General features: G+C 42.2%; 1 protein-coding gene across 6 annotated transcripts in view; it reads right to left on the reverse strand.

Moving 5' to 3' along the window:
• TBC1D9 (TBC1 domain family member 9) overlaps nucleotides 1-13184 on the reverse strand; it is a 70694-nt gene that overhangs the window by 43513 nt on the left and 13997 nt on the right. For 2 of the 6 annotated variants that reach the window (XM_048074993.2, XM_048074992.2), the window contains exon 1: nucleotides 8098-8436. The exons of 3 other annotated variants lie outside the window; for them this stretch is intronic. In XM_048074993.2, coding sequence (XP_047930950.1) covers nucleotides 8098-8224 — 127 coding nt within the window. In that variant the 5' untranslated portion in view covers nucleotides 8225-8436. Of the gene's footprint in view, nucleotides 1-8097; nucleotides 8438-13184 lie in introns of those variants that run through there. One more of the 6 variants, XM_048074990.2, reaches the window with a different exon arrangement.

Raw genomic sequence — 13184 nt, forward strand, 5'->3', positions numbered from 1 at the left:
TATGAACACGTAACGTATAACAAAAAATACCCAAAACACTCTTCCTCTGGAACCAAAGCCTATGATCCGTTAAGTTTTCCTCAACTCCTGCCTTTGTTGCTCTTTCCTTCTACCACTGAACTTCATAGAAGTTTTCAAATATCAGTGAAACAGACACTGAGGAAGTTCTGTCACTCTGGTGACATTTAGCAAGACAAGCAGCAAACACAGTACTTGCTTCTGTCTTCAGGATGATGAACACAAATGAGACAAGACTGAAAACATCACCTTTTTTTAAAAAGCTTGGGTAGGGCCAATGTGGTGATCTAGCTTGACTACTGCAGTTTAAGACAGTAACAAAGGATAAAGCTTTCATTCTCCTTTCAAGTTTAACAATTGTGATCGCAACAGATTTTCTTCTCGCTATCTTAATTTTAAAGTGATCAGCAATTGGATGTCCAGTTCAGTACTTGTCAAGGTGTCTAAACAACTGATGACCATCCCTGTAAAAATCTGAATCTTGCTTCTAATCCAAGTTTGACTGGGTTTTCGACTTTCTGCTTTCAGAATTTTTTGTAAATTTGGATAGTAAGCTGAAGCACCCTAAATCATTCTCAGATATAACTACATACATCAGTGTTATCTACTAAGCATCATTTAAAATATTTTAGCATTGTAGAACTTGGCTACTTTTCTCCTTACCAGAGAAAATAAAACAGAATATGTATTTGCTACATATAGATATGGATGCATATACACACAGTGAAATAATTGCCTTTATTTACACTGAAGCCAAGTTTACAAACGACGAAAGGTCCAAGTACAGTAACTCACTCAAAATACATCCAATGAAGAAGTTCCCAGAAACAAACCCACTAGATTTGAACTGAAAGGAAATCCTAGCACAAGCATAGACAGGCTGGGTGGAGACATGAGCAGGAACAGGCCATGCGTGACAGCTTCAGGTGTGTGATGGCTTACTGCTCTGAGGAAACTGACATTTGCACCAAAACGAAATCTCACACACCTGAAGAAAAGAAGTTTGTTATTACTTGTCAATCACACCAGGCTATGAAATGATGGAGAAACTTTGTGAATACAGATAGATTCAACAATTGCTTTCAAGGTATGTTTAACAAAATAGCAAAATTTACTCCTTATGAGTCTGTTTTAACAAGCAAAATAAACAAAAACAACTTAGGAAAAGCATGACCAACAACCATTGACCAAAACAGCACAGAAGTCACTGAATTCCACTAAAAACTAGCTCTTACATAGCACCCCACTCTCCGAGTAGCATAAGCAAATTAAACAGATTTCACCCAACAGCAAAACGTACACCAACTGCATCTGCACCAACATAAGCCTCAAGAACAAATCAACTAAGTGCAAGCAAATAAATACTGCCAAAGTAAGAAGAAAAAACACCGTAAACTGAATCTAGCCAACCAAATCAATGGTATAAATCAACAACTAATGTGTGCACAGTAAACTCACCTTGAACTAAGGAACAATCCTGAAACAAGCATGATCAAATACATGTTAAATCTAAAGAGAAACACGTTTTGCCAAAAGTAAAAAACAAGACCTAACTGCTCTGACTGAGTACCCATGGGAAAAGAACCAAAATAATTTTAAGAACTTGATTTTAATAAGCTTAAATTAAGGCTGCTGTTGTGGTGCAGACCTCTATATAGGAACTTTGGAAAAACTTCAGAAAAAAATGGAGTAATTGTGACATCTAGAAATACTTACAACCTTTATTTTGAAAGGAAAGTAACAGACAGAAGATTTCCAAGAAGTGCTCCAGAATCTAAACCCACCTCAGCACCAGATTTGAAAGCCAAATGCAAGTGTAGTTTATTGAATGTCAACATTGAACAGACATCAGAAGTATGACGGGTAATCAGAAAACTGGAGAAAACATCAACTTAAAGGCCTTTACATACCTTGTATCTTTATACTATAGCAAAGTCAGTGACAGCAACAACCCCTGCCTATTACAGGTCAAAGCTATCCTACAGTGTGATCTTACGAAGGACTGAAAAAAGTAAGAGGCTGCAAGCGTTAAGAACATAGAAAGCTGAGCAGATTCTGCATATAGCAAATACATGCATATAGATTCTGCATCTAAACAATACAAACTTTGGTATAATGCAGAAAATTTACCAAGAGACCTAGACATTGCTAATTACATTGAGGTCCTGTGTGACATTTCCAACAGGGTTTCACACAAACAGATCTCAGAAAAAACAGCAGGTCCAGAAAACATTACTGAATTTGTTTGTCAAGAAAAAACATGATGTCAGAAGGCAAAAATGGGAAGTGACAGCTCAGAGGCCTTGATGGGTCACATTACTCAAAGTGTAAAAGATGAAGTGATGTCAGGGAAAGTCTTGGGCCAAGAAGCATTTTGGTACAGAAACCTGAGCTGCACAAGCACCAAGGAACACCAAGAATTTTCATCCCAGGCGCTGTATCTGTGCAAAGAGCGCATGATCTGTAAGAACGGGAGATCAACGGAAGCATTGGACAGGAAATGAGACACCTTCCAATTAAGCACCTGTGAAAACGCCTGGGGATTCAGCAGAAAGATCAGTGAGTCAATCCAGAGAACCAAAAGGAGTTCAGCTCTTTGACATCTGGATTCCTTGAAGCGGAAATCTACTAGTGTGAAGCAGCAGATATACCCATGGCAAATCCTTGTAAGAAACCAACAGTGGGAGAGGAGATTTGATGCAACACTAGATGACAGAGCCAAACAGACACGGAAAGCTAATGGACAGGCTGACCACCTACATAAGTGATGCTAATTGTGTGTATTTTGATAGCCATTTCAAGCATCAGAAAGCATATTTTCTACTGAATTGTATCAAGTTTGACATGTAAAATCCTAACTGCTTGAGTCAATGAGGACAGAAAGCAACATGTTTGTTACAGCACATACCGTCTTCTCATCACACAGATGATACGCTGGTCAAAAGCTTTTCTAATGTCAGGCATAAACGATTTTTTAAGTAATTACTTCCTCAAACCTGTGAGTTGGGAGGCTGAGAGCACGATAGAATTTCTTCTCCAAATTTGAGCTACTAACTGCCATGTCTGGCGAGGGTGCAAGAAAACGTTCTGACTTAGAAAACTGCACAGGATTAAAAATTACATCAGATTCAACTTTGATGCCCTGTGCCAGTCAGCTGAGCTCAGAACCTCTCCTTTCTGACTTTCCAACGAGGAAATTATACGATAACCCCTTCTGCAAAAATAGCTGGTGAGAAAGATAGTACTTCATCAATTTCTTTTACCACTAGCAGTCAGCAAATTTCCATCTGCTCTCCTCTGCTTAAGCATTTGAATCATCTTTGGCAACATCTCACAGACTTACAAACTTGTACTGAATCTCTCACACATGCACTGTCCCAGCTGTAAGCATAAATGCCGTATCTGCAAAATAATTCATTCCTAAAAACAGTTCTTGCAAACTAAGACAAACAATTTATTTGCCTTCGGATTCAAAGGGATTTTACAGTAACAAGATGTTAAAGAAAATTAATGAGAATTTCATGTCCATTTCACACAGAAATGTACACACGCAAAAAGCACACAGCAGTTCCATGAATTAACCATACCACACCCTCAGTCTCTTCCTGTAAGCTGTGAACACATTGCTTTGCTGTCAATTATTAGTTGCACTAATTCCTTGCAATGCTGTTCCCAAATAAAAGCCTTTGGCTAGCATTACCACATGATAGCAGAAAGCAGATAGAGGAATTTTTAACCTGTTTGTTGTATCAGTACGCAACATGCACTTAATGTACAAAAAAATGAGCCTTTTAGTTATTCATAAAGATTACGACCTGTTCAAGACCCTTACATCCACGAAAGAAGCATGGTCATACAGTGCACAATGCCCAAACGATGGGAGGGAGGTGGCTTCACGTTCTGCCCAGCTGATACAGGCTGCCCTACAACATGCTGGACCCTCTCGAGAAGGAAATATTTCACACAGGCCAAACCACGTGTCTGCACGGGGAAGGTAGCTGACCATCAGGAAGTAAAATAGTTACGAAGAAGAGAGGGTTAAAAACAGCTGGCACCTTTGAGAAAACTCAAAAGAGGAAACAAAAGAATTTTTCGTCTTCCTTTTGTTGACCGACAGGGAAACTCTTGAGTGAGCGTCACCCAGAAGCAAGATAAAGGAACTACTTGCAAGGCACGAAACAATTTCATGATGGAGCGCGCTCATCAACCATCAAATATTTTTAAAGTAGGGAAGTACATTTTTCAGTCTTGTCCTGGGAGATTAATGCAGCATGCAAGATAATGCAAGTTTGCAGAACAGCAACGAAAAAAGGAAAAAAAAATTAAAACCGATTTACAAGTCTTTCCCATAGTTCTTAGATCAACAAATTAAAACAAAACCTAACCAGCCCTTCACTTAAGGCATGCTGACATGTACACAATCATTTAAAAGCGTCCAGGCCCTAATTCAGTCTAAAATGGCTTACCACAGCTTAGTAAAAAAGCTGTAGCTCTTAAGCAGACTGACTATTCAGACATTTTGTTAGCAGAGATGACTTCTTCAGACTCACTAATTAGGCACTGCCCTGACACAGAACAAGATGATCATCATGCTTCTAACATGCTACAATCCAATATTAAAATAAGTGCAGAAAATGCTTCTAACGTCCAGATGAGTGTTGAAGTAAGATGGCTTTCTCTGTTCTACTAGTTTATGTAAATTGAAGCCAAGAAGAATGAATCTGCGCAGAAAGGGCTGAGATTTCCCCATGTATCCCTGAGTGACTGATACTACCTTTCCAGCAAAGGATTGCTGCACTCAGAGTGGATCCAGAAGAACAGGTAATGTGAGTACTGCTCTTCTTCAAAGCCATAAGAATTACTTTCACCCACCCCCCAGGCTATATAAACTACTTGTTTTTAGACTACAGTGTGTGGAAAGACGTGAAAGATGCGTTCCTCTGGACTTAGCTCTGGTGATGGTAACCTCCCTGCACAGGAGGAGGGGTAACACTGAGACCTGGCAGCCTTCAAACACATTTTTGCAGTCACAGCATCCAACCACAGCACAGTGTCCAGAAGTGTGTACTGGCTCCCCCCTCATTCCCAGCCACTCGGAAAGCACTCCACTTCTTCCTTCAGCCTTACCTACACAATGGCACCGCAGCACAGCCCCAATTTACGTTCTTTGAAGTCAGACAGATGGAGAGAAGGGTGTTACACTTAGTCCAGCTCAGTCTGCCTACTGGCTAGTTTCACAGCAACCCCGGACTTGAAGGCAATGCCAGAAAATCAATGCTCCTCGTTGTTGAACCATGGTTTAAGTTACATAGCGAAGCCATCTCATCTCATCGAGCCCACATTCTCATCAATTTGAAAGTCAATTATCATTCTACAATTTAAGACAAATGCCTTTAGTCAATAATGAGGGAGCACAAGTCAGCAGAACTTAGATTACAAGGAAAAAAAAAAAAGGTGACAGCTGTACCTGCATCTTCTCTTGAATACATAAATTCAGACCACTCTCAACCACAATGAAAATCTTACATATAAAATTTTTAATCAAATTCAGGGACATGTGATCTTGTTTCCCACAGAGCAATGAGCCAAATTTTACACAACATTCATGGGTGGATACCTTTTTAGGCTATTATCTGAGCAAATTTCAGCACCATATCACTACAGAATAGAAGATTAAGGAAAAAAATGAAAGGGTCCTTTTTTTCCCCCATTTCTCTAACATAGACTTGATAACCTCAAAAATCCATCACTAGAGCTGTATCATTATCTACAGAATTTCCCACAGTGTGACCCTAAATGCCATCATTATTAGAAACTACATACCCCATTAAGTGTTTCAGCAGGGTTTGTTGTTGTTTGGAACTTTCAGGATCAGTTAGGCTCCCCTACACTTTGCCTTTAGCCAGTTCTGCCTATCAAGAGTGGGCCACTGGCTTTCTTTGCCTGCACTGGCCCTCAATGGGCCAACCACAGCCATTAGAGCAACCAGCACAAAATTCCAGGATTGGTATTTCCAGGGAAAACAACTAACCATAAGTTCCTCTTCTTACTGTGCCTACTAAGCTGGGAGTAGTCTGGCTACTCCACAGCCCTTTCTTTCTTCTTCACCCACCTTTTGTCCACCACTGCATCACAAACCCATGCACTAACGTGGCAAGGTCTGACAAGGTCCCATAGAGGCTTTTGAGACTGCCAGCGCTGATAACTCCTACAGGTTAGTGCTGGGTGCTTGTTTAGCTATGGTTCTGGCAACGTACTAAAAAAAACTCCAGCTCTTCCCCCCAGGCATCATATAAAACAAGCAAACAAAATCCATAGAAATTATTTAGCTACTTGTTGCCATTACCTCAATCCCACCACAGCTGCAATTCCATGCAGATAGACCCTAATAAAAGCTACATGAAAAGCAATTCTCAAACTATGCTTAGAACTTGTGCATTCTAAATCAATATTCACTACACAGAGAGCATTCACATGCTAAAATAACAGATGCGGCAGACAAAAACTGAAATATCAAGGGGGAAAAATGCAGAAACAAAGATAGAACTGTTTCTATATTCTGAACTGCTGCTAAATGCTGTCGGCTCATTTGAGCTTCACAAAACAAGGAGCATGCATTTGTGAATCTTGTTCTCACTCAAAGGAGAAAATCTTCAAAGTGATCTCTGTACGGTGGTATCATCTATCACACTACACGCACTGCTGCAAGAAGGCCTTGTTATACACACACACTGCAAATAAGTTGAAGAGAAAATAAAATTCTCAAAATGCTTCCCAGGAACTTAAGTGTTTGGAAGATTGTCTGGGTTTCTCAAACAATCTCTAATTCAGAGGTGACAAAGTCAGAGAAGTACAGGAGCGCCTACTCAAACCACCTCCACTAAAACAGAAAAAAAAGACCTTGGAGGCCAGTGGGTAATCCAAGGAAGGAGTGTCTGCAAACAATTCCTCAGTAAACACAGCAAGGGTAAAGTTTTGAGGCAAGAAATATTTTAAGTGGATTTGTCAACACTGCCCATAATTGCGAAGATTAAAAAAAAAAAATTACAGGAAAACAACAACAGAAATCTACAGCCAACACAAAACAACTGCTGGTCACTTTCTACGCAAGGTGGGCTTGATTAACCTTTAACACTGAAGATCTCAAGGGCCTACATGAAAAAACACTTTGGAGTGGTGCATTAGTTTAGATTGTAAATTGTTTGCAGGCCCACAGAGTATTCAGAGGTTGAAGAAACACTTAATCTTCTGGTAAATATACCCAGGACCTTGAACCAAACATCAACGCAGTCCATGTGCTTATTTTGATTAGCCTAAGTAACTGGTTTCAGTGCAAGTGGGGAAGGAAGAAACCAGTTTTCGGAGTATGAGCTTGAGCATTTCCTACCAAGTCAAGAAGGACCAATGGTAACACCATTGGGTTCCATATCTCAAGTTTTATAAAAACGTATACGCATTACCTAAAAATGATTAAAGGTCTACAATACTGAGTGAATGCAGTTGTCATGTATGCGGTTGTCAGGAGACCAACATATGTACAACCCAGACACCTACAAAAGTGTTTCCAGTTGACAGAGGCTGAAAACAAAGCATTTGTGGAACAGGCTTTACAAGGGCATCCTAAAGAATAGAGAGAAGCCAAAGCAAATGTGTTCTGGTAGCACGTACCTATGAATTACAACTCGGTCTCATTTTCAGGAGCGTGCGTTACAGGTTCGAGCACAAAATCCACCAAGAACCTCAGCAAGTCACACCCTCACGTACCAGGGCATGGACAGCGCTGACCACCCGCACAACGCCTTCGCAGCGGCTCTAAGCCCATAAACCCTAAGGAAAGCCTCAGGGCATCCCCTCAGCGCTGAGGGACGCCGCAGGGGGCCGAAGGGCCGCCGGCACAGCTCTGAGGCCGCCGGGGAGGCCGTGCGGGGCGCTGCCAGCCCGCAGCCCCGGGTGGCGAAGGCAGCTCGCCCCCCAGCACCTCCTGAGGGTCCCCACGTCGCACAGCCGCCCCCGGGGGACCCCAGCCGAGGCGGACCCGTCCCCGCGGGCGGCCCTGCCCTGCCCTCCCCCCGGCCTTACCCGCCAGTCCCCCGCCGCCTCCATCGCCGCCGTGCCCCTTCCTCCTCTGGAGGATGAAGTAGGGGTTGGCCCGCTCCGTCACCCACAGCGCGTTCGCCAGCAGCACCTCCTCGGGGTTCACCCACATGCTCCCGCCGCGGACAAAGGGCGTGCGCCCCGCGGGGCCTCACGCACGCACCGGCCGCCTCAGACGCCACCATGCCCGGCCGCCGGGGAACGGCGGCGGCGGGGAAGAGGAGGAGGAGGCAGCCGCATGCCCTCGGCGCTGCCGCCGCCGGGCGCGGAGGGGCGGCCCCGGCAGCAGCCGCCGCAGCGCCCAGGGCAGCGGTGACATCAACGGCCGCCGCCGCGCGCCGCCCCCAAGCCAACGGCCCGCCCAACCGCCCCGCAACCGCCCGCCCAACCGCCGCTCCCCTCAGCACAGCGAGGAAGCCTGCCGCCAGCCAGCCGCGCGGTGTGCCGTACCTTAGCAGCTCAGGTTGCTGAATAAATTCAGTCTCAAAATCACGAACGCGCGTGTTCCGGGCACAAACTTTTCACGGAGTCCTTAGCTTTACGGTAGGGCCATCCTGCAGCTGGTGCCGACTCATGGTGGCGTGGAACCCGACCGCCGATGTTCCTCATACAGAGGCTGACGCCTTGTCATGGGAGAGGTGACTCCCCACCTGAGGTGGCAGTCACACCTCTGTCACTGCGTGGGCAAAAGGTCCGGGAGAGGAAGCGGCAACCTGAGGAACACTCCTCGCATTCGCAGTGGGCCATGGTAAACATTTGCTGTTCGTACTAAGGCAGGGGAATATAATCCCAATGGGAGTGCAAAAGGCCTTCTTCACCCTTCCAGAATTTATCGTAGAATCGTATTAGTTGGAATTCTATCATTGTTGAAACGACCTCACCCTTTTAACTGGACGATTAGAGCGGGAGAGAGTGGAGAGTATTTTTAAAGAAAAACTCTGAACAAACAAATTTCTTATAACTTCAGAAAAAAAATTCAATCTTCGCTTTGGTTTTGTTTTGACCAACTCTATTTAAGACATATTTCTTCTCAGAAAGAGCAGTCAGGCGTTGGAATAGGTTGTCCAGAGAGGTGGTGGAGTCACCGTCCCTGGGGGTGCTCAAGGAAAGGTTGGACGTGGTGCTGAGGGACATGGCTTAGCGGGTGACATTGGTGGTAGGGGATGATTGGACCAGATGATCTGAGAGGTCTTTTCCAACCCTAATGATTCTATGATACAGCAAGTAGACTGAAAGTTAAATTCTAACCTGGCAAAAAGTAGTAGCAAAAATTCTTAATAACTTCCCTTACTAAAGGCAGGATGTCACACACAAATGGCTTGAAAAAGTTTGTGTTGTCACAGAAGCACGGATGGCATTACGTTCTTGTACTTTTATCACTGCCAACAACTTGTAGTAGAATTACTATGGCAGCACTGACATTTTAGGTCAGTGAATAACCAAACCTGAAGAATAACTGAATAATCCTGCTGCAGTCAGAGCCAGTGATGAAGTTAATCTTGTGGTCCCTTGAGAAGGAAAAGATCACTTACAGGTGTTAGGAAGCCCTTCTGTCTCCCACGCCTAACTTGGGCACAGTTATGTTTGCAGAACTGTAAGCACTGAAGACAGCTGCCAGGCCTTAATAGCACCAATTAGTCTGTTTTATATCTGAGTACAATGACATACATTAATGGCATAAAGAGCACCAAAAACAGTTTTTAATGTCCTTTGTATTTATTTCTGTTAAGCGCTCTGCAATATTTTAATAAATTTGGAAAGAAGCAAGATGTCATCCCTCAAGCAATGACATTTAAAATTAGGCTATATTGTGTCTTTTTGTTGCTTTGTTGCTGTGTTGTAGATAGCATCAAGGCATTTTTAAATAGAAATCTGATCCGCTTTCACAGTAATGAAAAAACAAGTGTTGTGCTATCATGGCTGACCTTTCTCTTAAAGCTAATGCAAATATTATCTCCTATATGCCAAACATGCATTTTTTATCCCTTATGTAAAATACTTATCTACATGTATTTTTTTCTGGATTTTAGTTGCCCATTAACAAGTTTCTTTTCTATCTGGTACTCTGGGAACAAAATAAAGAATTAGAATAGGATTTTTTTAAAAAAAATCTTAAATGCAAAATGGAAAAAAGAAAAATCAGTATTGGAGTAATTGACCCAGCTTGTATTGCAATATTTTGTTAGAAACAAACAAAACTATATCAGGCTGGAACCTCAGTGTTGTTTTAATTTTAACTGGGAGTATTTGAAAGTCTCTGTGCCATTAGATTTAAAACTTCAACACATGCCCTTCAGTTTGGAAGAATGTATTAAAGAAATGGTTAAATCAGGAACAGATATTAATACAAACCAATTAGTTACTTCTTATGTTATATTATAAACACCTTGGAGAAGAAAATAAACATGATTCTAGTCCTTATGTGCATTGTCATCAGATTAATGGAGAATAACAGTACCCAAGTAGGAAAAAGATTAAATAAAGCAGGCATTTTACCATTTATTCCCCCAAACACCTCCTTACAATTGGCCTCTTTTTTAAATGCAGCTAACTGGCATTTGTGAGTGGTACAAGACAGCCATTTAACTGGCTAGGGGCAAAGATAAAATATCATGTAAAAATTTACCTTTGATAAGTGTACACACTGTTCAGCTTAGAACAATAGCCATACAGGTCCTGCACAAGGGCATACCTAAGCATAGGAAAGCACCTAGTCATCACTATCTAGAAGCTTAGATCCTTGGACTGCTATAAATCAACACCTTATTTGTACATGGAGAGAGCTGGTGTTGAGCTTCTTGTGACAAGTGTTTTACTTTATAAATGTTGCCTAAGGTTTAAGAAGCCAGAGGACATTGTGTTAGTTACGATGTGGAATGAAACAGGACATAAGAAAGAAAAGGATTTGAGATTTCTTACTGCATGGTCAACTCACCTGCCACAAAACTTAGTGTTTATATGCCTGTAACACTGTTTATTGAAGCAACTAGAAGCATTCAAAAATAATGATGGCACTTTTACCGTGCTCCTGCAAGTACATATTACAGGCACTTCTACAGATGAGACTGAATCATAGGAAATAATTCTTGCTTCGGGTCATCCAGGAAGTCTGTTGCAAGGATGCAAGTAAAGGTACTCAAATCCCAGCATCCACTACCTGCAGTTTTCCACTTCCCAGCTCTGGTAACGGTGTCCTTCAGACTCCGAACCAGGGCCACTCACTGTCAAGCCCTTTATCACTCCAAAATAATTTTATAATCCTTGGGTCTAGTGTCAAGAGCCATTAATGGACTGATTGAATTGCTGAGCACCTGCTGTAAGACATACCTTTTTTTATGAAGTGTAACACTCAGCACATGTGAAATATTGCACCCAACTGGAACACAACCTGCTTGATAGGAAAGAGTTAACTTTCTGTAGGATTTTGGCATTTATTCAGTACCAGGCCATCAAAAGTACCATTTGCTATCCCACACCAGGGTTGGGCAGGTAGTACACCAAGAAGACTGCATCAATAAATCTCCCAAGGAAATCTGGAAACAAAGTACTTCAAAGTGAAATAGAGCAAAGGAATTAGAAAGTAACCCAAACAAGTCCCAGGAGTTTTTCAACAAAAAGAGAGGGTACGCTCACCAGCATGAAAGCAACCTGGGAAGACCACGTATACTCTCACTGCAGAGGCTAGATAAACATCTGCATCTCATTAAAGAATGCCGAAAAGGATTTTGGATTTGTTGCTTTGCTGAAGAACAAGGACACTTTTTTTTTTTTTAAATATCATTGTCCTCTCTGTAACCTTTCTTACCTGGCCTTGTATGCCGTAAACAAAAACATTTCTTGGATTCCCCATTTATTTTGCTCAAGTTAAAAGTGATTTCAAATTAACAGGCTAGCAGCAGGGTATTCTGTTCTTATTGATGTGGTGATTCTTACAAAGGAAACATCCAACATTTCTTCCAGGTACCCAAAGAGTGTCAGGGTGGATCTTCACCGAGCTGCAGTGGTTCATTTTGAATTTGTGACAACAGAGGTTGAACAGAAAAGCAGTGTTGACTTCAGAGGGTCCCAGGCATGCAGCAAGGCAGCAGGGAGAGCACCTGACCCTCTCTCAGGAGATTTGGACAGTGACTATATTTTTCTTTGACTAAATATGCCTTCGTAAAGGCATCACATCAGGAGGTCTGTTACAGCTGGGTTCTTCTACGTTTGCATATCTGACAGGAAACATCAACTCTGAAGATAATACCCAGCTGTCTGTTTTCTCTTCCCAGCATATTTTCATTGCCTGGAAAGACTGTCAAATTCAGGACAAACTTACCAGCTTTTAGTCTGAATGAGGAATCTAGATTTCCGAGGAAGGTCAATTAGAGCAGTTTCATATTCTGTGATGCATTTTTACACTTCCCTATAACCATAACAACTATTCTTGAGTATGCCACTCACTACTTTTTGCTCTCATTATGAACGAAAGCTTTTTTTTAAGGCCAGTTTTTTGTTATATTCTGCCAGTCTCCCACAGCAAAGGTACAGCTTACTGATAAAAAGCAGTTCCTTTCTTTTTGGCAAGGCATTATATTTAACTCCGCTGTTAGGTACAATAACAACTGCTTTACTCTTTGTAAAGCACTGCTGTATACTAGGCTCTTCACAGCTGAGGTAGCCATCTGCCCACAACCCACACGTCGGATTGTGGCCTACCTCGCTTGGTGATGTGCATCAGATAAGACTTACCAGCTCTCCTGCCACGTCTATTCTATCCTTTGAACTCTGACAATTTCTGAAGAGTAGGTATCAGAATTGGACACAGTATTTTAACAAAGCTTCACCTTTTTTAAAAAAAATGAAATAAGATCCTTGCTGCTTTTGAGAAATTCTTTCTGAAATGCCTTGCTTTGACATAGCACTGCACTGGGAACACATGAAGTGCTTTATCCTAAGTCTTCACCCAGGAAGAGCTTTCTAAAGCAACCACCCTTATTTTGGATATAACTGGCACTCTTTGCCTTACACTTGGTTTATGGACTTTAGCACTGGACTGTAGTAGAATGATCTGTGACTTGTTATAGCAATGA

The sequence above is a fragment of the Anser cygnoides genome, chromosome 4, assembly GCF_040182565.1.
Source record: "Anser cygnoides isolate HZ-2024a breed goose chromosome 4, Taihu_goose_T2T_genome, whole genome shotgun sequence".
NCBI lineage: Eukaryota > Metazoa > Chordata > Aves > Anseriformes > Anatidae > Anser > Anser cygnoides.